General features: G+C 34.9%; 1 protein-coding gene and 1 long non-coding RNA gene across 3 annotated transcripts in view; both read right to left on the bottom strand.

Annotated features, from left to right (window-relative positions):
- Positions 1–8,034, bottom strand: part of LOC135225666 (uncharacterized) — a 33,015-nt gene extending 24,981 nt beyond the window's left edge. For both annotated transcript variants that reach the window (XR_010317062.1, XR_010317063.1), the window contains exon 1: positions 7,858–8,034. This is a non-coding gene — a long non-coding RNA (uncharacterized LOC135225666). The remainder of the gene's footprint in view (positions 1–7,857) is intronic.
- A 4,865-nt stretch (positions 8,035–12,899) lies between these two features.
- Positions 12,900–23,818, bottom strand: LOC135225249 (beta-1,4-glucuronyltransferase 1-like). Its single transcript, XM_064264581.1, has 5 exons — positions 23,116–23,818; positions 21,721–22,416; positions 15,683–15,892; positions 13,495–13,611; positions 12,900–12,986 (listed from the first exon to the last, which is right to left on the bottom strand). The coding sequence occupies exons 1-5, from the start codon at positions 23,356–23,358 to the stop codon at positions 12,900–12,902; spliced, it is 1,353 nt and encodes a 450-aa protein (XP_064120651.1). The 5' UTR covers positions 23,359–23,818.
- Between the last annotated feature and the right edge of the window lie 1,968 nt (positions 23,819–25,786).

Here is a 25,786-nt window from a genome sequence, read left to right as displayed (position 1 = left end):
CCCCCTCCCAAAAAAATCAAGAACAAGAAACAAGATATTAGAATATCAAGGATTGACCATTAAGCAAAGGCAAACAGAACTTTTTAGACTGCAGTTCGAGAGCTTTGTAAAAGAGGGGAAAGAATGGTCATGTGACCTTTGAAATTTGGTTTTTAGGATTACTGAAATTTTTCCACACATCCCAATTCTCGTGAGGAGTGACCTGGGAGGTTGCAGGGCTACTGAGGATGGAGGGAGGCTGGGGTGGCTGGAGGATCGGTAAGGGACCGGGGTTGGGGGGGGGGGGTGGAGGGGTAGGGGTGGCGGCTGGAGAATCAGTAATGGGGTGGGGGAGCCGTTGGTTGAACGGACTCTCATTTAATATATCCTAACGATAAGGAAAGCAAAAATCGACACTGATGCTCTAATCAGGGAAGGATCAAGGATAATACAAAGCTGCAATTACTGGAATCAGGAACAGTGATTGTTAAACATGAAAAAGAATGTATAACATTATAGTGGATGTAGCCAAATGAACTGCGTGTTCCCTTTAAGATTAGTTTGGTGCTCATTTTCACAAACAAAAAAAAACTAATCAAATTCAGTTTCAATCATAATTTTATTAAAAATAAAAATAAAATTAATGGACAAGGACGCAAAAATAGCAAAATGTATCTTGAATTCATTGAACTGACAAATCCAAGGGATTATAAATAGTCGACAAATTCGAGACTGAAGCGACAAGAAATCTAGTCACGAATCCCCAAGAGACGGACTTGAAATGAAAACTCGTATCGACTGCAAACTATTCCTTTTATCCACTCTTGGGTTAGTATATAAGGACCATCAGGGTGGTTAAGGTGTGTTGTTACTCGGATGACTCGAGTTAAATATCGGCCAGAGAAATTTCCGTCTAGGCTACTCTGGTGAGAAGTGGCTTGAATAAAAAAACAAGTATGAGTGACAACACACTGGATACATTAGTTCCTTTATACATCTGGTGTTCTATAAATTTTCCCAAAAGCCTTTCATATCGTAACCTGTCAATGCCTATCATAGTTGCCTTTATGAAATTATATATATAGGTCTTGGTATTTGCGGTTTATAATTTCATTACTTTACAAATAGATGGATTGTGCAAATCCAAAGCGTATTTCCATTCATATAACGTTCTGAAATTGACACCTAATAATGATCTACCATGAACAAAAGTAGGATCCCAACAAGCGCCTGCACAGCCACACCTGAATGGAACAAAGGTTGACGATTATGGTTAATGAGGACTGAATATGATTTTTACCATTGCTATTTTTATTGCTCTGTTACTATACTATTTTTCTATTTGTTTAACAACGACTCAGTTCACTGGTAATGTGAACTATTATTCGTATATCATTAACATATTGTCTACAGTAGTGATTCTAGAAAAATATGAACATTGACATCCAATAGCTTCGACCATTCACATCCGTCGTTACAAGACAAACAGGCTTCATTGCTGTGTTACCAGACCATTATCATGAAACAGAAGGGGATGGGGTAAAGGAACACTTTGAGGCAACTGTACCATCCGGCAATATGAATCCATGGTCAAAAGAATTATTTCCAAAAAGCTTAACTAATAGATATTGAGCATCCGCAAACACGTATAGTATTTGCTGTTGTCCATTGTATTAATAAAGAACCTTCCTCGTGGTAGCCTAAGGCGAAGTTGAGGTGACGTCACACGCTCTACCTGGCAGAAGCTTATTTTGGGTCAGCGCTGACAAGACCACCTATACTCTTTGGACCTTGAGTTACAATATTAACAAAATAGTAAATGAAGGAACAAAGCTTTTCACAGTAAAACTTAGCACAAATGATTAACAAAATCATTCGTCATTGTGGTGATACACAGCTAACTTGATGTAGAGGGAGGTAGCGTTTATAATTTTTAGGAATAATGAATGAAAGATTTTAAGTTATCGTGCGTCGTGGTATTGTTGAGGAGAGAAGAAGAGACAGTAAAATCTTTACTATAATATGTACGTAAAAGCAGTACTAATTTACATAAATATTCCACAATAAATTTAACAATGATAAAACATGAAAACAAATGCAACACGGTAAAAAAAAAAGCTTGCTTGAGTCAGTGTTCGGTGCGTTGAGAGAGAGAGAGAGAGAGAGAGAGAGAGAGAGAGAGAGAGAGAGAGAGAGAGAGAGAGAGAGATTACCATAGACTTATTAGCCGATCTGGGATGATTATTCCCCCATTTCTTTCACTTACACTTGATCTGCCCAAATAACTTTTATTTTTTTTTACGGTAAAATACCAATCTAGTGATAATTGCTTTTTACGACTGTAAAAGTAGCTCAGCTCTGTGATAAACAAACTGGCGCAGCTTTCAGCTTCTGCATGCTTTCGATTGTTTGTTTAAACGGCTTCCTTGTGAAGTTATTTTATTTCTCTTTCCTTTTCTTGCATTCTTGACTTATAACTTAGTTGTTTGTAAAATCCTCATGTTTGTTTTAAAAGTCTGCCGTTTGCCAACAGTAAGTTGATGTGTTGATGTATTGTGGCATAATTAATCTATTTCGTGCACTTAAGAATCAAGTGTAAACACGTTGATTACTCACTCTCTCTCTCTCAGACAAAATCGGACACACACACTATCAATTCCTTTAATATTATTATCATTGTACCTAATATGAATAAAATGTATTTTGTTATCAACCTTTGCATACTGCAATCAATTCGGTTTGCTCAAGAGGGTTGTCGTCTCTCCTCCCTCCATTCCCCAGCCCGCCGGCACCCATTTTACAAACAGTTCGTAAAATCGTACAGGGAAAAAATAAAATTTAGAAAATTTTAATTCATATAACGTACTGTTTCATTACTTTACACTCTTGATTTAACATTTGAACACATTAATGATAGAAAAAATGTGAAAAGGGGGACTTTTTGGGTTGGCTGGAACAAATTATCCAGATTCCCTTTATTTCTTATGGGGATATTCGTTTCATATTTTGAACAAATCGTACTTCGAACAGCCTTCTGGAACGGATTAAGTTCGAAATACGAGGTACTACTGTATATATATATATATATATATATATATATATATATATATATATATATATATATATATATATATACAAGATGCTAAAAACATCTTCTGTGTAACAAGGAAAGTTCACTTTGGATATTCTAAATGTGACTCCTTCCTTAAATCTCAGAAATCAAGTTATGCACTCAACAATTCAGTAGTAGTAGTAGTAGTAGTAGGGATTTGCTTTTGAAACTGCTCCATACAAACATAGCCTGAGTAAAAGGGTATAAAACCACACTTAGTTTTCAACCCTCATGCCAACTACATGCTGCTTGGTAATGACAAATAGTGTAGAACAAGTGGAGGACCTTGGAGTTATTATTACTAAGGACTTAAAATCCACAAAACAGTGCATAATAGCTGAACCGCATCTTGAATATGCAGTACAGTTTTCGTCACCCACACTAAGAAAGGGCAGTAGAACTTGTCTGAATTACTCTGCACTCACGACCCTTATCAAGGTTCCCTTACAAATGGCATGTCAAGTCTAAAAAGAGTATCACAGCTACCTAGCTGCTTCCTACATGCATATTGACTATCAGCTAACAATCCTTTAGATTCAACATATTTACAGAGTGTTAAAAAAACCTTTTTCAACAACTTTGGAGAGCACAGGGATAATAGAAATTGGCCTGCAGTTAATGCAGTCAGCAGATTTGCCACCCTTTGGAACAGGCACTGTATTTCTAAGCTTGTACTCATCCTCACAGATACTACGTAAACATAAAAATCTATAGAATCTACTAAACTTGGGAGAAAACGCGCTAGAAACTTAAAAAAAAAAAAAAAAAAAAAAAAAAAAAAAAAAAAAAAAAAAAAAAAAAAAAACAAAAAAAAAAAAAAAAAAAAAAAAAAAAAAAAAAAAGGGAAGAAACCCCAGCAATCAAGATTATCCAGAATTTTTTTAACGTCACTGGAGCGAAATGCGAATTTTGTAAGAGGAGGTTCAGGATGACAAGTATCAGGGAGGGGGACATACTCAGCTGAATGCTTGGCCAGAAAAACTTGATGAAGCAGTTTACCCTTTTCCCTAAGGCCAGTGACCGATCTTTCATCATCTGTTAGTGTTGGTGGAATGGAAGACGACCACGACCCAAAGACAGGATGTTAATTTGATCCATCACAGATGAGGCTGAGTAATCCCTTCAAGTTTCTTCTTCAAGGAAGTATCGTAATTTCTCTCTGCTGTATAGTAAGTTCTGTACACAGCACGGCGAGACTCAACAAAAATGGCATAATTTTTATTTGAACGATTTAGTCTCCATGTGCTGAATTTGGACTTTTTCATGCTACACTAGTCTACTTTTATCATCAAACCATGGACAGTCATTTGTCCTAAATTTGATGACCATCCTAGGAATATATCTAATTTAAATAGCCATCAGCATTTCATTCAACTTCTTCTTGGATCAGGATCTAAAATAGGCTCTGAAATATTAAGTGCCTGACAGGTTTCAATAATGTGATCCCATTTGATCTGGATTTGAACAAGACTTTTTTCCAGTAGTGGAATATGGGGTATACTAATTGACAGGTATGTTCATCTCAGTAGTACAATGATCAGAAGTGTCTATATATATATATTCCCAGACCTTGGATCACAACGGCTGGGGACATCTGTGAAAATGAGGTCTAATTTGTTACCAGAAATATGTGTGGGTTCCCCAATTAGCTGGACAGAATCGAAGGATACACAGAACTCAAGAGCACACCGGCCATTTTGATCTGTGGAATTTGAATCTAGCCACTCACTGTGCATAGCATTAGTCTCCACAAATAACGAATGAAGCCTTTGAATCCTGTGACTTAGCCATACCAATCTTCTCCAAAAGCAGTCATATAGAATCTGCGACATTCGGATTACGGTAAACAGCAAATAAACACTAGAGAACTTCCTGAAAATTTTAAAACCAAGAACTTCCTGCAACTACACACCAAGTTTTTCTGAAGATAAATAGGTTGTCCAGACTTAATAGTATACAGCCATACCTTGCGCGTGTGGGATGTTGCGATGATAAATAAAGTCATGGGCATTATACCCCGGAATTAAAACTTGACCTTTGAGTTGTTACTAAGTAAAAACAAATCGTAGTTACTGGTACAACTCTGGAGATAAAGAAAATTTAACCTTAAATCAGGAATATCTGAGTAAATTACTTTGCAAATTTTCTTGCTGTAGTAAGTAACATGCCCAGGGTTCAGTTCAATGTCTCCCGAAAGAATGAAAATTAACAAAATCAAAATCTTAACTTGTAAACTCCTAACAGTAGTAACACTATAAGAAATCAACAGAATAAACAGCAATACCATCAACAACAGTAGTATTTACATTTAAAAAAAAAAAAAAAAAATCTGAGTATGCATGTATGCTTGCCACCTTACGTCATTTAAAAAAAAAAAAACCGAAGCAACTGATCAACAAGGTCGGGCTGGCATATACCTTTAAGGAAAAATAAATCCACCGGGTTTGCTACAAAAACGGGGGAAGGACAGTAAGGATGAATTTAGAAATAAAACACTCGGAAGGAAAAGATGAGACTTCCAGCGTACTCTGGATGCGTGCCTGATTTTTCCATTATATTCCTATCATAACGTAATTAATACCCATAATTAGTACTACTCAGCAAAGATCAAATTAGGACAAATTAAACATGTTCATATATTCTCAGTTATAAGCCTTAACACAAAATAATTGACCAGAAATGTAGCCTTAAAGTCAGTGCATCAAATCAGTTAAAATGTGCTAAAACCTATTGAAAATTAGCCCATTGTTTCAATAACGACAGTACAAAAAATGCTATATTATATTAGAAATAATTTTTCTGCAATTTTTAACATGCATATTATTTCTAAATTTTCACTAATAATTAAATCAAACCTATCCTAAAATTCCTGTACCTTTAACTGAACCCGAAACACCCTTTTCAGATCTTTATAGGCTCTCCCATGGCCCTTCCTTATCCCTCCCCAAGGCAACAACAACAACAACGAAATAGTTTGTAGGCTCACTCCCGAGTAAGCGAAAACAACTATGTACCGGCTTTTGACCAAAACAACGAAGTGGTCAGTCGCTACGAAACTATTAACGAAAGCGCTACTACAACCCATTCTGCACAAGTAGAACTCTTGCGCAAACGTATTGGAATCACACCTTTGACGGAAATGAGAATGAAGACTGCAACTGAAATTGAGACATCAGAGAGAGACGCTGAAGACCTGATCCCCAGAGTACAATGAAATGATTTTAAAAGCATAATCCCCAGACCACAATGAAATAATGAAATGATCTTTAAAGCATCTCAAAGATTAACAACCCAGCAACCTCCTTCAGCGTTGAGCTCAGTCACCGACACCACAAGAGTAACTAGGTGACAGCGGAATGTTTGCTACGGGCCGAACAAGGGAAAGGCCAGTGCCAATAAGAAGTGTTGGCTTAATACAACAACAACAACAGCGTTATGTCGGTGCCAGCATCTACGGTGGAATTTGCACAGCTCAGTATTTTCGAAACTTTCTAAAATAAAATGATAAATTAAAACGAAAAGGTAAACTATAATAGGATGAAAATAAAAACGTACTAAAAGCACCAGATGTACAAAATAGAGAGCACAGTAGACATCAATAGGCCTACTGCAATTCTAGGCATAGAATGCCTTCAAGACATACTGACTTCTCTCGCCTTTAGAAATTTATGGAAACTGGAGTTTTGTTTATTCACGTTCGGTTTGTTTACTGTTCAAGACATTTATTCTACTAAAGAAATTCAACTCGTAACGATTGATCATGCTCACAGTGGATTGGGTCCTTACAATAGAACGTAAAAGATGGAACTATGGAACACTGCACCTTCATATAATCCCAGTATCCTCGTAGAAACCTAAACGGTGCAGGACTTTCCGTTGGTCATGAACGACCTTGAGTTGAATGATTTCGTCCAAAATGCAGTTACCCAAGAATCCGCCATTGTCCAAAAATGTCTACCAAGTATTCATACGATGAGCGGCCTTTTGAATCTTGTGCAGATTGTCGAAATTCCTGGGGAAGTCAATAGTATGAACGACTTGGAATCTTTCAGAAAGGCAGTGCTATGGGTCCTGTCCTCCTCAAATGCTCCTTTGGTAGTAAGTCAGGACAAATCTTAAAAAAATTGGGAAATTAGGCAAGCTAGACTTTTTGAACAACTTTTCATTATTGAGTTTGCTATTTCTGATTGCTGTAAATCTACAGCGATTTACTGCGGCGCTGCTCTGCGTCAGCAAAAGTGACTGCGCTTTCTCTCTCTCTCTCTCATGAGTATCTGGAGTTTTGAGGAGCACAAAGAATGGCCCTCAGGCAAACTGCAGGAGACATCGCAAATGTCTCCATAGCTTACGAAATTTATATTTAAAAAAGACTCGATAAATTTACCCCACCAAGTTATAAACTCCATTCACAACCATTTGATTCCATGTACACTGCACTGAAGCATCGCTCTTCAAGTTGAAATTAAACAAACCGGCGATGCAATACTCATGACTGAATGCCAAACATTGCCCAGGCTACGCTGGCACTCTCCTTAGGCCTGGTCTTGGGATCCGAAGCGGTATATTCTGTCTTTACAATATTATCAGATCCCCTCATATACAGATGAAATTAATCACCAGAGGCCTTCGGAAAGCAACATTTGCAGGTCTCTCACGGCCTAACACACCTTTGACGACAACGAATCGCCAAATTGGGTGTGACCATAAAACTAAGCTTCTGAAATGTCTGTATTCACGCAGTTCTCACCCACTATAGATTAATTCACCTCAGTCAACGATAACATCCTTGATTATCAAGTCTCGTTTTCACAAAGCCACATTGACGGAGGACATCAGCCAACAAGACTCAACGGAACCAGTGTTTCAGTCTGACTGAACAGTGAAAACCTTCCAGAATGCTTTTGGCCAATCAGAAGAGTCCATGCAACTCCCTTCGAACTGGAGAGGCGAAAGCGACTGCTGATTGACTAATTTAATGTGGATTATCCCTTCAACAGAAACCTGACATTTTGGCAGATTGCGTTGGTAATGAATGCCTCCATTCATTGGAAAATGTTTGCAAAATATTAAGCGCATATTTTTCACTTTTGAAAACAAAATAGTTACTCTGGTTTTTGCCGGAAAGAATTGATTACGAAATGATCACTGCCTGCTTATTGTGCATCGCCGATATTGGGCTCTTTTCCTTATTTGCATCACACACACTCACACACGCACACACATACACATAAATACACACTTCATATTGGATATTTCCTAACCCAATTCATGAATTGGCTTAGGCGTCTAAGTATGAAAGCATCCTGAAAAATAGGGAGGTTTTTACCAGTGGTAATTCTGACCAGATCAAAATTCTCCATATTGTGTTTTTCATTTTGACTGGTGACTATGTAGTCAAATCCTTAATATTTTTTCCTTAATAATTTTATTTTGTCTGCTTTTCTAAAAACTCTTTGAACTGCTAATTTTTGTTTGTGATTATGACGGCAGTTTACAGTTATTTTTGTCTTCATACCAGCGACTGTCCAACCACGTAGTTTCATCCTACGACCCCAAAATACGCTGATTTCAGATAAACAAAATATATATGAAGACATGGGAATGAAATTTTAATTCCAGACTTTTTACATATTTCACCTTGTGGAGAAAGCTCGCTTAGCCAAGCAAGGTCATATTCAAAGCCGTACAGTCAATGAGATGAGAGCAAGGTCTAAGGCAGTGAATCCCAACCTTTATACCTTCAAGAAACCCCTGAAACAATTTTTTCATATACTAGGGAACCTTTATCTACAGGCTCTCTCTCTCTCTCTCTCTCTCTCTCTCTCTCTCTCTCTCTATATATATATATATATATATATATATATATATATATATATATATATATATATATATATATATATATATATAATATCTACCGCTGCTATTCGAGCTGGATAAATTCAGTTCAGCGTCATATGCAATACATATTTATTTCAAGACTTCTTGCGGAACCCCCATGAGGAACCTCAGGGTTCCGCGGAGCCTAGGTTGGGAATCACTGGTCTAAGGCTTTGAGAGAGAAAAAAAGAGAAGGGTGCGTTGAGATGCTTCTCTTCTTCTTCTTCTTGTTTTCTAGGGCGGTTTCTGTCCAGTATGATTAATGGTCATTGCCTTGTTCCGTTTTCCAAGAGAGCCCAAGTGTCTGGGTAAGCAAAACAAATAAGCTGTAAGGGCATCCAGTCACACTGTCGGCGCCCACATGTATTTTTGTCCACTGCTCGGGTACTTTAACTCCTTTTTTTTTTAAATCTCCATAATCCTCTCTTTCCATTCCTACTTAATAATAATAATGAATTTGTCACTGAGACTCGAGAAATGGCTCGTTTGTATTCTTATCGAGGCACTTAAAGATGCTGTTTGAGATGAGAAGTCATGCTTTATTCGAGGTCATTTTTTATTCCTCTCGAGCTTAGACATGACCTGTTTTGATCCTGTGACCCTCGTTTTCATTTTTAGATTTGATGGTATTCTAAATTCTCCGGTTAGCTGTTCAATGAGCAAGAGGTTCGTTTTCAAGTTTTCAATCATGTTCAGAAAATTTACTTAGGAAAAATATGGAGAAATAGTTTTAATAGTTTAGCATGTCAAATATGTTACAGTAAAACTAAAAAAAATTAAAACAAATTGCCATGATTGCATGTGAGGTTGAAGGAGCTTTGGTTATTGATTTTTGGTTAGGAAAATTTTATGCTGTATAATTGATAAATTGTGTTCATCATTCAGTAGCAGAGCATAGCCAGATTTGTCTGTGTATCTGAGAGAAAAATTTAAACAAACTTGCTCTCTTTCTTGGTTTTTGCCCTCTCACCCAATACTGCTCCAGTTAGAGGTCTGTTGCAAATGTTATGGTTTGTTTGTTTGTATGTTTTTTTTACATTGCATGGAACCAGTGGTTATTCAGCAACGGGACTAACGGCTTTACGTGACTTCCGAACCACGTCGAGAGTGAACGTCTATCACCAGAAATACACATCTCTAACTCCTCAATGGAATGGCCGAGAATCGAATTCGCGGCCACCGAGGTGGCAGGCCAAGACCATACCGACCACACCAGTGAGTCGGTTTGCAAATGTTATTACTTTAGTCCTATCAGTCAAAAGGCCCGTGGAAGTCTTGTCGGTCACAGAACCAGAGCTGTGATAGGTGCTATTTTACTTTGTATTCTGACTGTGAAGTTAGTATTCATTGGGTCTCATTGAAAAAAATTACAAGTACTCTAATAAGTATTGTCATCAAAGTTATACAATAAAACAAAGGATCAAAATCATGAGCTGGAAATTACCCAAAATCATGTGCCAATTCGTAATATGTTAAGAAGTTTCTTTGGCAACGAAGCCTGGCATTCAGCATTGGTTAGGTTCATTCTGGGTTAACATGACTAACTGAGACCAGTGGTGCATCGAATATGTTATTGCTGGACATTCACAAACTGTCAGTTATGCAAGTAGGGATGAAACCTAATATTGCATATTTTAAAAGTTTATTAGACCATTGCAGTAGCCAGCACAGAGCTCGGAATGCCTTGCAACATGTGGTCAATGTTCAGCTCTTGTTGCATGACTCTTCCGTTTACTTTTCATCTCTGGAGTAATAATTCATTCATATATTTTGTATGAATGAATCTTTTGGCCAGCCTGGGAAGAGTTGAGAATGTTGATTCAGTGACCAAGTTGAACTTCATGAATAAGAAGAGTAATCTTCACTCTGCTGTCTTAGCTCCCTAATTTCACCTTGTCTCATTTTTAATCTTCATTTAAGAATGAGGTCTTGATAAACCACTTTACTGTAGTGATAATAATCAGAAAAAACTGTGAAAAATATTACTCGGTTTAGAACACTGAATGTAAAGAAGGAAACCATAAACTGATACTGCATATAGTGTGTATGTAATTTTACTTTGCTAATCTTTGTTTATTATATTCCACAAAAGAGATTTAAAACAGGTTATCGTTGATGCTTATAGATACAGTATAGAGGTGTGTATTATAAAGTTTTATTGATATAATTAGTATACTATACAGATTATGAATAACAAAAGCATGTGACATTTTTCTTATTGATATAATGTAATTTCTAAAGTACAAAGCGTATTTTTTTATCCTTGAAAATAGTACATTAGTAACGAACAGAGATTAAAGTAGCTGGACAAGGAGTAGAAATCATGTATAGTAAGCACATTGAAAAGAACAATATTAGCAAAGTATTCGGTGTAAGGAAGTATCATTGATATATGAAGTTAAGAGAATGGATGATTTGCTGTTGCAAAATTGCTGGACAGCCTATTCTAATGCTGGTAATGTATATATTTCTTTTAAAAAAATGAATGTGGAAAAGCCCAGTATATGTATATCCAGATTCAGATATGGGTAGTTACTGTCAAATAAAATAACAAATAATGTATTGCTATGGAAACTTACATTTTTATACAATTCTCTATAGATTATGATAATAAGGGAAAACTTAGCCACGTGTGTTATAATATCATTACATAATTTTAATTTAATTGTTACTGAATTCACAGATATGAGAGAATCAGTGACAGGATAATAGGATTGGCAGTTGAGTGGATATCAGTGATCTTCTGTGACGTAAAATTAAGCTTTAGACATAAGTATTGCTGTAATCAGTTAAACCTTAACTTCAATCTGGGTATTTAGGCAACATTATAAAGTGGTATACAAATTTAACTGGCTTAAGCTTTTACAAGGAAAACGGGTAAAACTATGAAAACAACGATATTATGTTTCATAAAACCATACAATGACTGACACCAGTTGCAAGGAAACAGGATAAGCGAAGCATTCAGCAATATTTATGAATCCAGACCTCAAATTAGGACAGGGTTAAAAGTTACGTTTGCGCCTATAGTTGCTGTATCTTACTTTATGAACACAAGACGCCCTTTGTGAGAAGACTTTGTGGCTATTTACAACAAATGTGTATACCTCCGCAACAAAATTGTATTTGAGCAAATGCCAGCGATTTTTAGGTAGAAGATATGAAACAACAAAATATAATTAGGCAATAATATAATCAAGAGAATTAGCAGAAATTGATGAATAATCTGTTTTAATGTTACTGCATGTTTATCTGGCAATTAATATTGTGGAAAAGTAGGAGGAACAATTATCTACTGTATGCTTTCATTGCTTTTACACGCTGAAGGAGGACAAAAGAAGCCTTTGACCAGCTTAAGGACTTGTAGGGTTTAAAAAAAAAGAGAATACCTTTTAATATATTTTATATATATATATATATATATATATATCTATATATATTTTCATATATATATATATATATATATATATATATATATGTATATATATATATATATATATATATATATATATATATATATATATATATATATATATATATATATATATATATATAGATATATATATGTATTGTGTGTGTGTGTGGTATATATATAAAGCCACAATACCTTTTTAATATCGAATTCACTATTCACTATACTTTCAGATTAGTTTACACCCAAAGGGAATTTTAAGTGGTAAGCGCATCAGCATAGGCTAAGATTTCATCCTATAGATGTCAGTTGAGAGCCGCTTATCTATGAGTAACACATATACTGTACACACACACATATATATATATATATATATATATATATATATATATATATATGTATTATATATATATATATATATATATATATATATATATATATATATATATATGCGTGTGTGTGGTGCTGTGTTTTTGTGTTCGGAACTTTATTACATATAGTGCATAATAACAGTAATAATCAAGTTCTTGCTTCTTTCTCCCTAGCTTCATATTTCATACGAACCTTCAATTCTTTCTTGAAACTGGAAAAGCGGAAGCTGTTTGCCTGCAATAGAGAAGGTTTAGGGATGAAGATAGGGCTTTCAAATGACTGAATTATAGAACGGTTATTACGAAGATTATTCTGTTGACTTTTCATCTAATTCCTAGAAGTCATATGACGAAATATTTGCTATCTTATACAGCAACATCTATGAAAGTAATAACGATAAAGGAAATAAAGATTTTAAACAGTAATTCCTTGACAACTTGATAGAGAAAGGCATTTCTATAACTATTCCTTTCTCTGTATGTCACTGCTTTCTCCTTAAAATGTTGCATACAGAGAACAAATGATCCCCTTGTATATTTCTTTTTTAACATGAACACACAAAATAAACATTTAGAGCAGAATGAACGGGGAGCTACTCAAAGAGCACCATCACCATAATATGGTATAGGCCAAGATTCATTTTACAACAACACTAGGATCGATGTTTTTACTTTGCCCTTGGCAGTATATACTCAGTAACATAGATGAAAGAGTAAAACATTGTTACACACTGAAGGATTACCTCTATCTGGGCTTTTCTCAACGAAGTGTACTCTTTCGTTGACTGAAACCCACGATGGGTAAGGAAGGCATTGTCCAGTACGTGGAATTTATAGCGTCGCCTATGAAGTTCATAGACCTGTTTTAGAGGAATGGATGAATGTGCCAAAAGTAAATCAGTAGATGTTTATATGAATAGAAAAAATTTTCGTTCCTGTTATTCGGGTAAGCAAATTGATACCTGGAACGGATAACTACAACAATATATATATATATATATATATATTATAATATATATATAGATATCTGATATACATAATATATATATATATATATATATAAATTCATCATAATGGTTAGGCTATTCCTCGGCAGTACAAATCAGAAGGCGTTGAAGAAGGCTGCATTAAACATATGCCACTTTATTCTCATTGCGACGTTTCGAGACCAATGTCTCATCATCCAGGCTAAAATAAAAGATAAAAAACTGATATACAATACAGCATTAAATTATTTTGTTGACATAAAAAAACACATTGAATAAAGTAATACAAGGAAAGTCACAACATTGAAATACAAGTTACTCTAAAAAATGAAATAAAATAAAACGAAATATATAAAAATAAATAAAAAGGCATTATTAAAATTAGGGATAGTTAAAAAAAAGACACCTTGTCTCAACGACGTTCGGTTGCTGTATGGGAAACGCATCGAAAGTAAACAAGAAGGATCTCCTTTAAGCAATGTACAAGGGAACAGATGAAGAGTGGTTGTTCAAGGTTGGAACTAGTTTCTTTATAGCTAGAGATTCTAAAACTGGAAGGTGATGTTCGTATGGACTTGATAACAATATCTTGGAATCCTTATAGTTTATACTATTTTTACAAAATTTCCCATGATTTGTAATGTTAGATAGTTCTGGGTTGGACAGTTTACACCTATTGCATCGGCAGCAAGTATAAATGTAGACAAATATGTCAGGAAAACTCTGGAAATTTCATTTCCTCCTCCAGCAGCTATACATTTGGCCCAGAAACTCAAGTTTAATATACGATTTCCTTATATGCATGATACCTCTTTTTTACCTCCCTTAAGGAGAATTTTAATTAATCATTTTCCAGCTGTTGATGTTAAGTTTATCTTAATGAACCCTAGAGCTATCGGTAATATGTTGCGTCATAAAGAGAGATTACCTCCCTTAATGCAATCCGGCGTTGTCTACATTATACTTGCTGCCGATGCAATAGGCAGACGTACGTTGGAAACACGCGCCGCTTGCTTAAGGTGAGATGTGATACACATATGGGCATTGGTTTCCGTACAGGGTGTAAACTGTCCAACCCAGAACTATCTAACATTACAAATCATGGGAAACTTTTTTGTAAATAAAAAGTATAAACTATAAGGGAATTTCAAGGATATTGTTATCAAGTCCATACAGAACATCACCTTCCAATTTTAGAATCTCTAGCTGTAAAGAAACTAGTTCCAACCTTGACAACCACTCTTCATCTGTTCCCTTGTACATTGCTTAAAGGAGATCCTTCTTGTTTACTTTCGATGCGTTTCCCATACAGCAACCGAACGTCGTTGAGATCAAGTGTCTTTTTTTTAACTATCCCTAATTTTAATAATGCCCTTTTTTATTATTTTATTATATTTCGTTTTATTCTATTTCATTTTTTTAGAGTAACTTGTTATTTCAATGTTGTGGACTTTCCTTTGTATTACTTTATTCAATGTGTTTTTTTATGTCAACAAAATAATTTAATGTTCGGTATTTTATATCAGTTTTTTATATCTTTTTATTTTTAGCCTGGATTGAATGAGATATTGGTTTCGAAACGTCGCAATGAGAATAAAGTGACATATGTTTAATGCAGCCTTCTTCAACACCTTTCGATATTAATATATTTATATATATATATATATATATATATATATATATATATATATATATATATATATTATGTACACACACAGAATATATATATATATCTATATATATATATATATATATATATATATATATAATATATATATATATATATATTCTATATTATGTCGTCTGTGTGGGAGTGACCACGAAGATAACGTAATAAATTTTGCAAAGTAAACCGCGGAACACTTTTCTTAGATAAAAAGGATAAGAACAACATTAGCATAAAGTAACAAAACCAGTGAGTGTCCCACCTGCGTCATTCCGTTACCTGACTGTTACGAACGTAACCATATCCTATGAAGCGTTCGTCAAACAGGGGAGCGGTGTATGGTACGATCAGAATAGGCTCCCAGAATTTCTCGTAGCTGGTGATGTTATAGAGAATTCTGTAGCCCATCTCTTCTTCATTTTCTTCTCTGTCAAGAACTTCGGTCTCCCAGAGATCGAGCTTGGAGTTTCCTTGGTTTGGGGACCAAACCTGAAGGCGAGAAGTGTTGATTACTTCCAGAGAAAATACGTCTTATCCTCTGATACGTGAGGAATTACACCAAAGATAATATAAAACTGATATCCATTTTTATATTTAATAACGAGAGAGTAGGGGGATAGTGTCGTCAGTACGGTACTGTAGTCATTACTGAAGCTTCTTTGTAGCATCTCTTCGACCCCTAGCGGCAAGCGCTTTCATTCGTCAACTTTACCTTAGTTCAAATTCTCCTTCTCCAGCATATTTTCCAGCCTGTTCTAATATAAGTTTCAAAGGTTTTTACTGTTAATTTCTGTTTCAGCTTTGAATGACATCACAGGTCTGTGCGCCAAAAATTCTAGTATATTCTATTCTTTTCAATTCTAGGTAGCCTCCCCAAAAGATTTTGCTTTATAAATCTTTTATATTTATTTTCCAAATGTTATTATTAATGTTTTAAGTACACTATCTACGTACGTTCCATAAAAAGTAATATGATTTAAAATTACCTTATGCTTAAGAATAGTCTTTACAGATTGAGTAGTTACCTATAAATTATTTACGTTTTCTAAAAACTGCTTTATAGAAAACAAATTTTAAGTGGTAACCTTAGCTAAATTTTGTTGTCTGTCTCGCTACATCTCTTATCAGTTACCATTAGACTATTCATATGAATATCCGGGTTAAAAAATTGAAAATAAAATAACATTAGAACATAATTGAATAATATGATCACCAAGATGGTGTTCCGATTTAAAAAAAAAATCTTTTTGAGGATTAGGATCAATAGTATTGTATCAGTGCATTGCAGTTGAATGATGAGTCACACACTCAAACACACACACATTTATATATATACTAATATATATATATATATATATATATATATATATATATATATATATATATATATATATATATATATATATATACACACAGATATATATATATAATATATATATACAGGAATATATTATATATATATATATAATATATATATATATATATATATATATATATTATATATATATATAGATATATATATCTATATATATACGTATATATATATATATATATATATATATATATATATATATATATATATATATATATATATATATTACACGACTCTTTTATGCAAAATTCTGTACTTTATAACGTTAGGAACGTTTTAGGGTTATCTTGTTTGTAATGAGAGAATTAATAGGTATTTTATGTATGAAAAATACTGACTGTTTTTGATGGTTTTTTTAATCAAAATTATAGTTGGCTTTCAAATACTTTATATACGAATTAGATTGAAAAATTCTGTACTTCAACTACAATAGCCTCAAAATAGAAATATTTAGAAATAATTTTTCAGTGATGGTTTAATTTAGCGATAAAAACAGCATTGGCTCTACACTCCCTAAAACTTCAATCAAAAATTTCTTTTCGGCCTCCTTCTTCACAGACATGGCGATCCTATCTCCTCGTCAGTCACCTGCGAACTAAAATGTGTGATCAAAATTTTGACAGAAGCCCACACACGCCATCAAAAATTTGACGACTCGTCAAAAAAATACGTAAAAGGATTTGATCAATCAAAATTTTGCTTCAAATCTTTATTTGACATCAAAACGTCCAACACACACTCAAATTTCGCATCAAAATTTTGATATCAAAATTTTGATGCAAAATTTTGACGCTTTTTTTGAACGTGTATGGGAATCGCTTGTATAGGACAAATTTTCGTAAACATACCCGGCCGCATCGAAGAGGTCGCAGGCGCGCAAGTGGCCTGAATACACGGAATGTACAAGTGCCCGTTCAAGGGTCAAGGAGTGCGTGTGAAATGGAAAACGCATGTACACCGGAGGAGACATGCATGCGTACGTTCGTGTCTCTATTTGCATGCGGGCGTTCTGACGTCTGTTTGAAGTCAAGGAACGAGATAAAATCAGTGGTATGGTAATTAATGAGGGGAATTATACGACAGGCGTGAGTTAAACCATACCATAGGAAGTGCTTGGAGATTCTTGGGGATAAGGTATAGTGAAAGAAAAACTTTGAAGGTTTTTAGAAACTGTGAACGCGGAAGTGGAGGGAACACTGAAAGATTTATAAGACGTTTATTGATAAAGACTCACAGAGTCGTTTGACAATGGGGATATGGTTATGCAAGGTAGTAACGGTGCCTTAATGATTTTGGGATTCTTTAATTCATTTTATCCAATATGATCACGTAGAAGGGTAACGGAGTTTTAATTATCTTCTTGGGATTTCTTTAATTCACTTTATTTTATTTTTCATGTTAGTTATTTTGGGAAATGAAAATTATATTTTCGTATAGCGAGAGTTTGAATTCGCCTAAGACTAGCTACAGGAAAGCCAGGCGATGGGAATCAACAAAGGTAGGTCTAGCTATCAGTTAGGAGTTCTCTCCTTTTAGTTAATGGGGTCATTTGACCCCACACACACACACACACACTAACACACACACACACACACACACACACACACACACACATATATATATATATATATATATATATATATATATATATATATATATATATATGATATATATCTTAATCCTTTAAAAAGAAAATGAAAGTTTTTAGCCCTCAAGTATGTACATATATATAGTACTATATATATATATATATATATATATATAGTATATATATATATATATATATATATATATATATATATATATATATATATATATATATATTATATATATATATATATATATATATATATATATATATATCCTTTAAAACGAAAAAGAAAGGTTTTAGACCATCAACTAGGATATATATTACTATTCTGCTATAGAAATATGTTAAGATTTTAAACCTTGGCCAGAAATATATGTAAATGTAAAGGATTTTGATAAGAGATAAATCGGAAAAAATAACAAACTTGTAGCAAAATTTACCTCACATAATCTGTTTCCTTTAAAAGAATAATACTGAGAACATAACAATTTTACAGATTATTATTCTAAAAATACAGGATCTTCATAAGCATAAGGTAATTTAAAGCATAAGGTAATTTAAAACAATTTTACATTTCTTATGGAAAGTGTGTAGATGGTATATTTAAAACATTATCAATAACATATGTTATAAATTAATATGTGAAGTTACTTATCGAAAAGGGAAGACAAGTGAAGAGAGAGAGAGAGAGAAGAAGAGAGAGAGAGTGAGAGAGAAGAGGGGGGGGGGGGGATGGGGGGGGGGGGGTGTTGCAAACGTGCCATTGCAAATATGTAGTCATCAATTCTAAATTCTCCAGTGACAAAGACGTTGCATTAAAGCTACATTTAACTTTATTAACCAAAGCTTATATAACAGTTGATAAGTTTCATTCTTGTTTTTAGATTTTTGGGAATATTAACATATATAGTATAATATATACTGTCTATCTATATCTAAATATGTGTGTGTGTGTGTGTGTAGATGTGAATGTGTGTCAGTTTGTACTTAATTTAGCCACTTCAAAACACATATCACTCTAATTGCGAAATTTCGTACGAAAGCAAATATCCTAGCTTGACTGTATGAATATCAGAAAGTTCTTAATAAATGTTGTTCCTTCATCCCCTCGCAGTTTGGCCACTTCAGACAACGTAAACTCCAATAAATTGGCGCTAAGCAACGCAAACTCATCTCATTTTATCACGATGATGCTCGTGGGTGTCTGAAGTTTACAGAAACGTGGAAATTAATCTGGTTACACCAATATGTATATATATATATATATATTATATATATATATATCATATATATTTATATATATATATATTATATATATATATATATATATATATATATATATATATATATATATATATATATACATATATAGACATACCCACCACACACACACACATATATATATATATACCTATATATATATATTATATATATATATATATATATATAATATATATATATATATATATATATATATATATATATATATATATACATACTATATATATATATATATATATATATATATATATATATATATATATATATATACATACATACATATATATACATACATACATACATATATATATATATATATATATATTCGATTATATATAGTATATATATATATTATAATATATAACATAAGTGGGAAACCAGATTAATGTTCATATTTTTCTGGAAAACTTCAGACAACCGCGAGCATCGTCGTGATAAACTGAGACGAGTTTGCATTGCTTTCGCCAGTTTATTGGAGTTTACGATGTATGAAGAGGCCAAACTGAGAGGCGATGAGAGAACTTCGAGTTATTTAACCTCTGAAGTGCCTGCAGGGATCTAATTTCTCAACACGAAATGGGGAGAAACTTCGTTATGAAGGGCAATCTTATCCAAAGGGGATTCGGGTAATGGAAAAGCCTGGGAATGCATAAATATTCTCGACGCTGCTTCTAATATTTTAGTGCCATAGTAAACTATACTTTATTTTAGAGTAATCTGAACGAGCATTGTTTATGCATACACACACATATAATAAATGAATATATATATATATATATATATATATATATATATATATATATATATATATATATATATATATATATATATATCACAAATAGGTTGAAAACGAATCAACGCCAGTAATTGGAAAATTTACCTTTGGAAAATGCTGGATAATCCTGAGAAGCACTGGTCAGAAATACCTACAAGTCGCAGACTTATATTCCGTCTGTTGGTGATGTGTGCGCGACGAAGGGCCAACACGTTTATGGCATGTTTTAGGCTAGTGTGGATATAACCTCAGTATTTCAAGTGTTTTGAGCCAAGCATGAATGATGATACTGTAATATGGTTCAGAATTGTAAGAAGTTGGTCTGAATCAGCTCCCATCGGATGAAACAAGGCATATCTTAGTCGTAAGTAATATCGTTATTCGAACGAAATTTATGGATGGAAATCTTCGTATAATTGTTTTCTAAGGCGTTTGTTCTAACATGTATAGCAGTTTTTTAAGATGTTTGATTTAATATTTGCTACTTGCAGTTTATAAATTTTTTATGGCCATGATATTCATGCTTAGATTCAAGCTTCCTTTGCTTTTGTGGTATGGTATAAAAGTGACCATGGAAACCGAGGGACTATGGATTAGGTCCATAATTACAAAAGCATTTAGGATAGGTGACGTTAGCTTCCCCTAGATGGGGCGACAGATGTCAATTTCAGAGAAAAGCACAAGAAAAATAACAGCCACGGTCATCTTTTTAATTTATTTTAGGGAAAAGCAAAGTTGAGAATGAAAATAACAAGTACTTTGAGAATATGATCTAAAGTTATATTTTTACCACTAATACTGCTGGATAAGGTCATCTCACACACGAACCATGTCGAAGTCAGTATTTCGTCGTCATGCAAGTTACCCGAGTGAATTTCTTCTTTCCCATGGCACCAAGACCTCTTTCGTGGTGTTATTGACATCTATAACCTATTCTTATTTCACGACACCCTACTCTACTCCTTGAATTTTCTTTTTATATTTTTAGGCATTAATTGTTTAAGGTCATGATTATGGGTTTTCATTCCGTAGTCTACATACACGAAACACTGCTTTAGCTTACGTGGTTATAAAAACGATGTGCAATTGAAATTTCGTTATGAACGTGAGAGGAAGATATGCAATGGGAAATGTGTGTAAGCAGGGTGAATTTACTGAAGTGGAGAATGAATGTACTGTATACTCTTACGGCAGCGTATAGAGGATAATAAATTTTATTCTAATTGGCGAGGTTTTTCACTAATACTGAGCATTTCTCGAGTCAACAACAAAACACAACAATATCTTTAAAAACATACCTTGATATGATACCGGCGGGCTAGACGATTATTGATGAGGGTAGTAAGTTCCTGCTTGTCTTTCGGTCTGTAATTAGCAGTGCTTTCAACCTCGTAAACCGGCACGACGAAGGCGCACTTCTTGCAAGGGTTGCTCGCGTCAGTTCTGTCAAAGAACTTCGTCAAATTTTCCGACATGGACGGAGGAGTTATCATATCGATGTCTATCGTCATGGAATAATGAGTGGGGCAGTTCGTCTTGGCCAAATTCCTGTTGTGGTTCTGAGGGTACACGCGCAGCGGAGGTTCATTTCGGAGTGCGAGGAGGAGTTGGTTGACCCCTTCAGGATCGTCGCATCGAAGTTTTTTCTCAGTCACCGACTGGTTTGAGAAACGAGGAGGCCTCTCCCTCGGGTACATGATGTGGAAGCTGGCCGATCCCCGCACTGAAGGGAAGCACTTCCTGAGGTAATGAATCATAGCCACGGCCACGTAGTAGTCGGTTCCTGGAGCAAACACGGCGATGGACATTGGGCCACTCCAGCTCTGGGAGGCCACCCAAAATAGATATTCCACGGTTGTGTGCGTGGCCATACAGACTCTTGATTGTGCTGATAGCTCGTGCCATTTATCCCCGACCCACACGTGGCTGTGTTGGACAACATTGGCGGTGTTCACGTGAGTCCCAACAGCTCCTCGTAATGGCGGATTTTCTCTCTGAGTAAAGAGAAATTGACATAACGTCAGTTCAAACTTCCCTGAGGATATTTTTATTTTGCATCTTTGCATAAGCAAGAAACATTACAATTTCTATGAATTTCGGTTTCCAAAATGGGCAGCGAGACCCAAATAGTTCCACTAAGAAACGATAATGGATGCCGATGATATTTGAAGCCCCCAGTTTATTTATTTGGTTAGACCCACCAAGTAGTTTACCTGTCGCTTACCATCGTTTTTTAATCCAGTATTAACGTAGTTTTCATGACGTTGGCTAAATAGTTTAATTAAACAATAAGCTATGCTAATATTTATCATGAAGGGGTGGGGGGGATGGGGGTGGAGGGGGGTGGGGGGGGTGCAGAAGACAACGAACAAGAACGTATGATGGAACTTTGAGTTAAATTCGACTAAGCTAAAACCACTATATACCAATAAACAGACTAGCAAGTAAAATCTTTGTGATTTCAAATTATCATCACGCTTGATAACATCAATAAAAACACATACTGGCCACAGAAATGAGCATTGAAGCACGAAAGAAAAAAATTGGAAATTTTCTTTACATTCAACGAATCAACGCATTGGACAATTCTCTGCGAAAAATAAATTATTCACATCTGTATTCATTAAAAAGTGATCTGCTCACATGAATCCTCGCTACAAAACCAAATCTTTAAAGATAATCCATTTTCTTACCATAACACTCCTGATCTCAGCGACTCGTACGAAATTCTGATGTGAATTGTAGATTGGCCGATCCTCATTTTTTGATGTTAGCGAAAGCTCGGATTCCTTACACAAAATATTCGATTTTTTCTCGACGTGTTCAGGTTGATTGTTCAGACTGTTGAAAAGATGATGATGTAATGCCACCAGTAGAATTATGACCAACAGAAGGAAATTCCTTATTGGTTTTGCTCTTAGAATTGCTTTCAGCATTTCTCAGTTCTTGGTTGGCTTTTATCTGTCATATCTGTTCGTGAGTAGAATTATGGTTCAGTGAACTGGTGCATTCACGGTTTAGCTCGATTTATGCTGAGAATTTCCTTAAATGTTTTATTGTTTTCAACAGCTTCTCTCAAGATGAACAAACCTTTCTTAGAGGTATATCTAGATTCTTGTGCTTTATGAAAACAAGGACTACAGAAAGACTGCGTAACTTTGTTTAGAGAACCAACTAGAGAATTTGAGACAGTACTTACGTTGTCATTAGACATTAAACTTAATACATTCACCAAATTATTGGTGTTTCATTCGATTTACGCGAGAGTTCACTCTCTCGTAACCAACTTCAATATGTCAAGTTTTAGTGTTGAATGTAAGTATTTTTTTAATGGTTTGAATTTTTCTTCTTTCAAAGGTAGTTCATCTTTCTACCTCGTTTAATGTTTTTCGGATTATGCCCTCTTGATGAATACTTGTAGCCTGAAAGAAAAAAGAAATGTCACTTTAAATAAACGTGCCGTGAAAAGTAACGCGTGGTTGCTTAGCATTCATTAAGTAAAAACTAATCTAAAAAAAAATCATAAAGTGATGGCTTGATATCATAAATTCCGAACGAATTTCGTGATTTATTTACTGGCATTAACGTTAATGGTGCTGTGAGTCATGAATAATTCCATAAGAAACGAAGTAAGGCAATCACCAATATTTGATATTTTTCAGTTTTTTCTCTTTGAGCATTTATCTTCCAAAACCAAGGCCTTTGCTTCTCCCGTGTTTATTGTATAATTCTCTCTCTCTCTCTCTCTCTCTCTCTCTCTCTCTCTCTCTCTCTCTCTACGCAGGACAAACGCCGTTCCCCGACTAACTGGAAGGAAATTGTAAATATTAGTATTAAGTTTTGAGGAATATTGGCGGACCTAATTTTTTGTTCTATTTTTACCTACAAAGACATATATAGTAATAACAATCGCAACCCAGTTCTCCTTGCGTTTTAATAATTTACTTACACTTAATCTATTAATTTATTTTTCCCTTTTTGATAAGGGAGACCTCTCCTTTCTGTATTTCCCATTACCTCATCTTCTTTCTGATAAACACCATATTCTTAGTAAGCTTCAATTTCAAGTCATTGGTCCCTGTGGGTTTGTTCCATATGAATAGGATTCGTCTTCTGATTAATAATAATAATAATAATAATAATAATAATAATAATACTGAAGGAGTGATAGAAAACGATCAGACAAAGATCCTTTGGGACTATGGCATTAGAACAGATAAGGTGATACGTGCAAATAGACCAGACGTGACGTTGATGAACAAAATCAAGAAGAAAGTATCACTCATTGATGTCGCCATACCATGGACAACAGAGTTGAAGAGAAAGAAAGGGAAAAAATGGGTAAGTACCAAGACCTGAAAATAGAAATAAGAAGGATATGGGATATGCCAGTGGAAATTGTACCCATAATCATAGGAACACTGGGCACGATCCCAAGATCCCTGAAAAGGAATCTGGAAAAACTAGAGGCTGAAGTAGCTCCAGGACTCGGGCAGAAGACTGTGATCCTAGAAACGGCGCACATTATAAGAAAAGTGATGGACTCCTAAGGAGGCAGGATGCAACCCGGAACCCCGCACTATAAATACCACTCAGTCGAATTGGAGGACTGAGATAGGCCACCCCCCCAACCCCCCAAAAATTATAATAATAATATACCTCCATTAATTAATTATTTACCCAATTTATTTATTGAGAAAGATAAGACTGTAATCATAACCGACATTGTTCGATTCTAATAATATTTTCATGCGGACAGAACCTACTAATGTTATTAGAAGCGACACGATTACGCTGCTGCTGGATCACCAAGAATGACAAGACCAAGATTAAACGTCCGAATGCGCCTTGATTAAGGTAGCAGCCCCAAGCAATCTCCACACTCGAGCTTCTATGAAGTGACATGAAACGGTTTACATTCAAAGACTTTGGGTCAGTCTAAATTTAACTACTGACGTCACTATAACTGATTCACTTAAGGTAGATTCTCGGATGAGCCTTATTCTTACGAGACGTTTGTTTGGTGGCCGCTGATTGGCTGGTACCGGGAGGTAGGCAGCTCCCAGCCAATCAGCAGCCGCCAAACTAACGTCTCGTAGGCATAGGGATCACCCAAGAATCTACCTTAAGTGAACCAGTTATAGTTCGTTCTTCTGCCGTCACGGGTGTCATAGCGACCCACTGCCGCTCACTTCAGGCCACTATGGTCTGTTAAAAGCTTCGGAACGTTGATTTTAAGTTTGAGGTTCAGAGTTTCTTGACCATAATACTTCGACAGTTATACAAGGGCCCTTTTATGTCAGCGATACCTGATCTTCCTTGGTGATCACAGCAGATTTATCTTTCATAAGTGATATACTTAAA

This window comes from Macrobrachium nipponense, chromosome 13, assembly GCF_015104395.2.
Source record: "Macrobrachium nipponense isolate FS-2020 chromosome 13, ASM1510439v2, whole genome shotgun sequence".
Lineage (NCBI taxonomy): Eukaryota > Metazoa > Arthropoda > Malacostraca > Decapoda > Palaemonidae > Macrobrachium > Macrobrachium nipponense.
The sequence above is the reverse complement of the archived record's forward strand: the minus strand, read 5'-3'. Positions and strand labels throughout refer to the sequence as shown.

What these genes read in the sequence shown, in the direction of transcription:
- LOC135225249 (XM_064264581.1), bottom strand. Translation starts at nt 23,358, where the DNA reads ATGCTGAAAGCAATTCTAAGAGCAAAACCAATAAGGAATTTCCTTCTG. An exon ending in CTGAGATCAGGAGTGTTATG is followed by an intron (nt 22,417 to 23,115) that starts GTAAGAAAATGG and finishes CTCTTTACTCAG; the next exon opens with AGAGAAAATCCGCCATTACG. An exon ending in TGAGAAAAGCCCAGATAGAG is followed by an intron (nt 12,987 to 13,494) that starts GTAATCCTTCAG and finishes TCTCTATTGCAG; the next exon opens with GCAAACAGCTTCCGCTTTTC.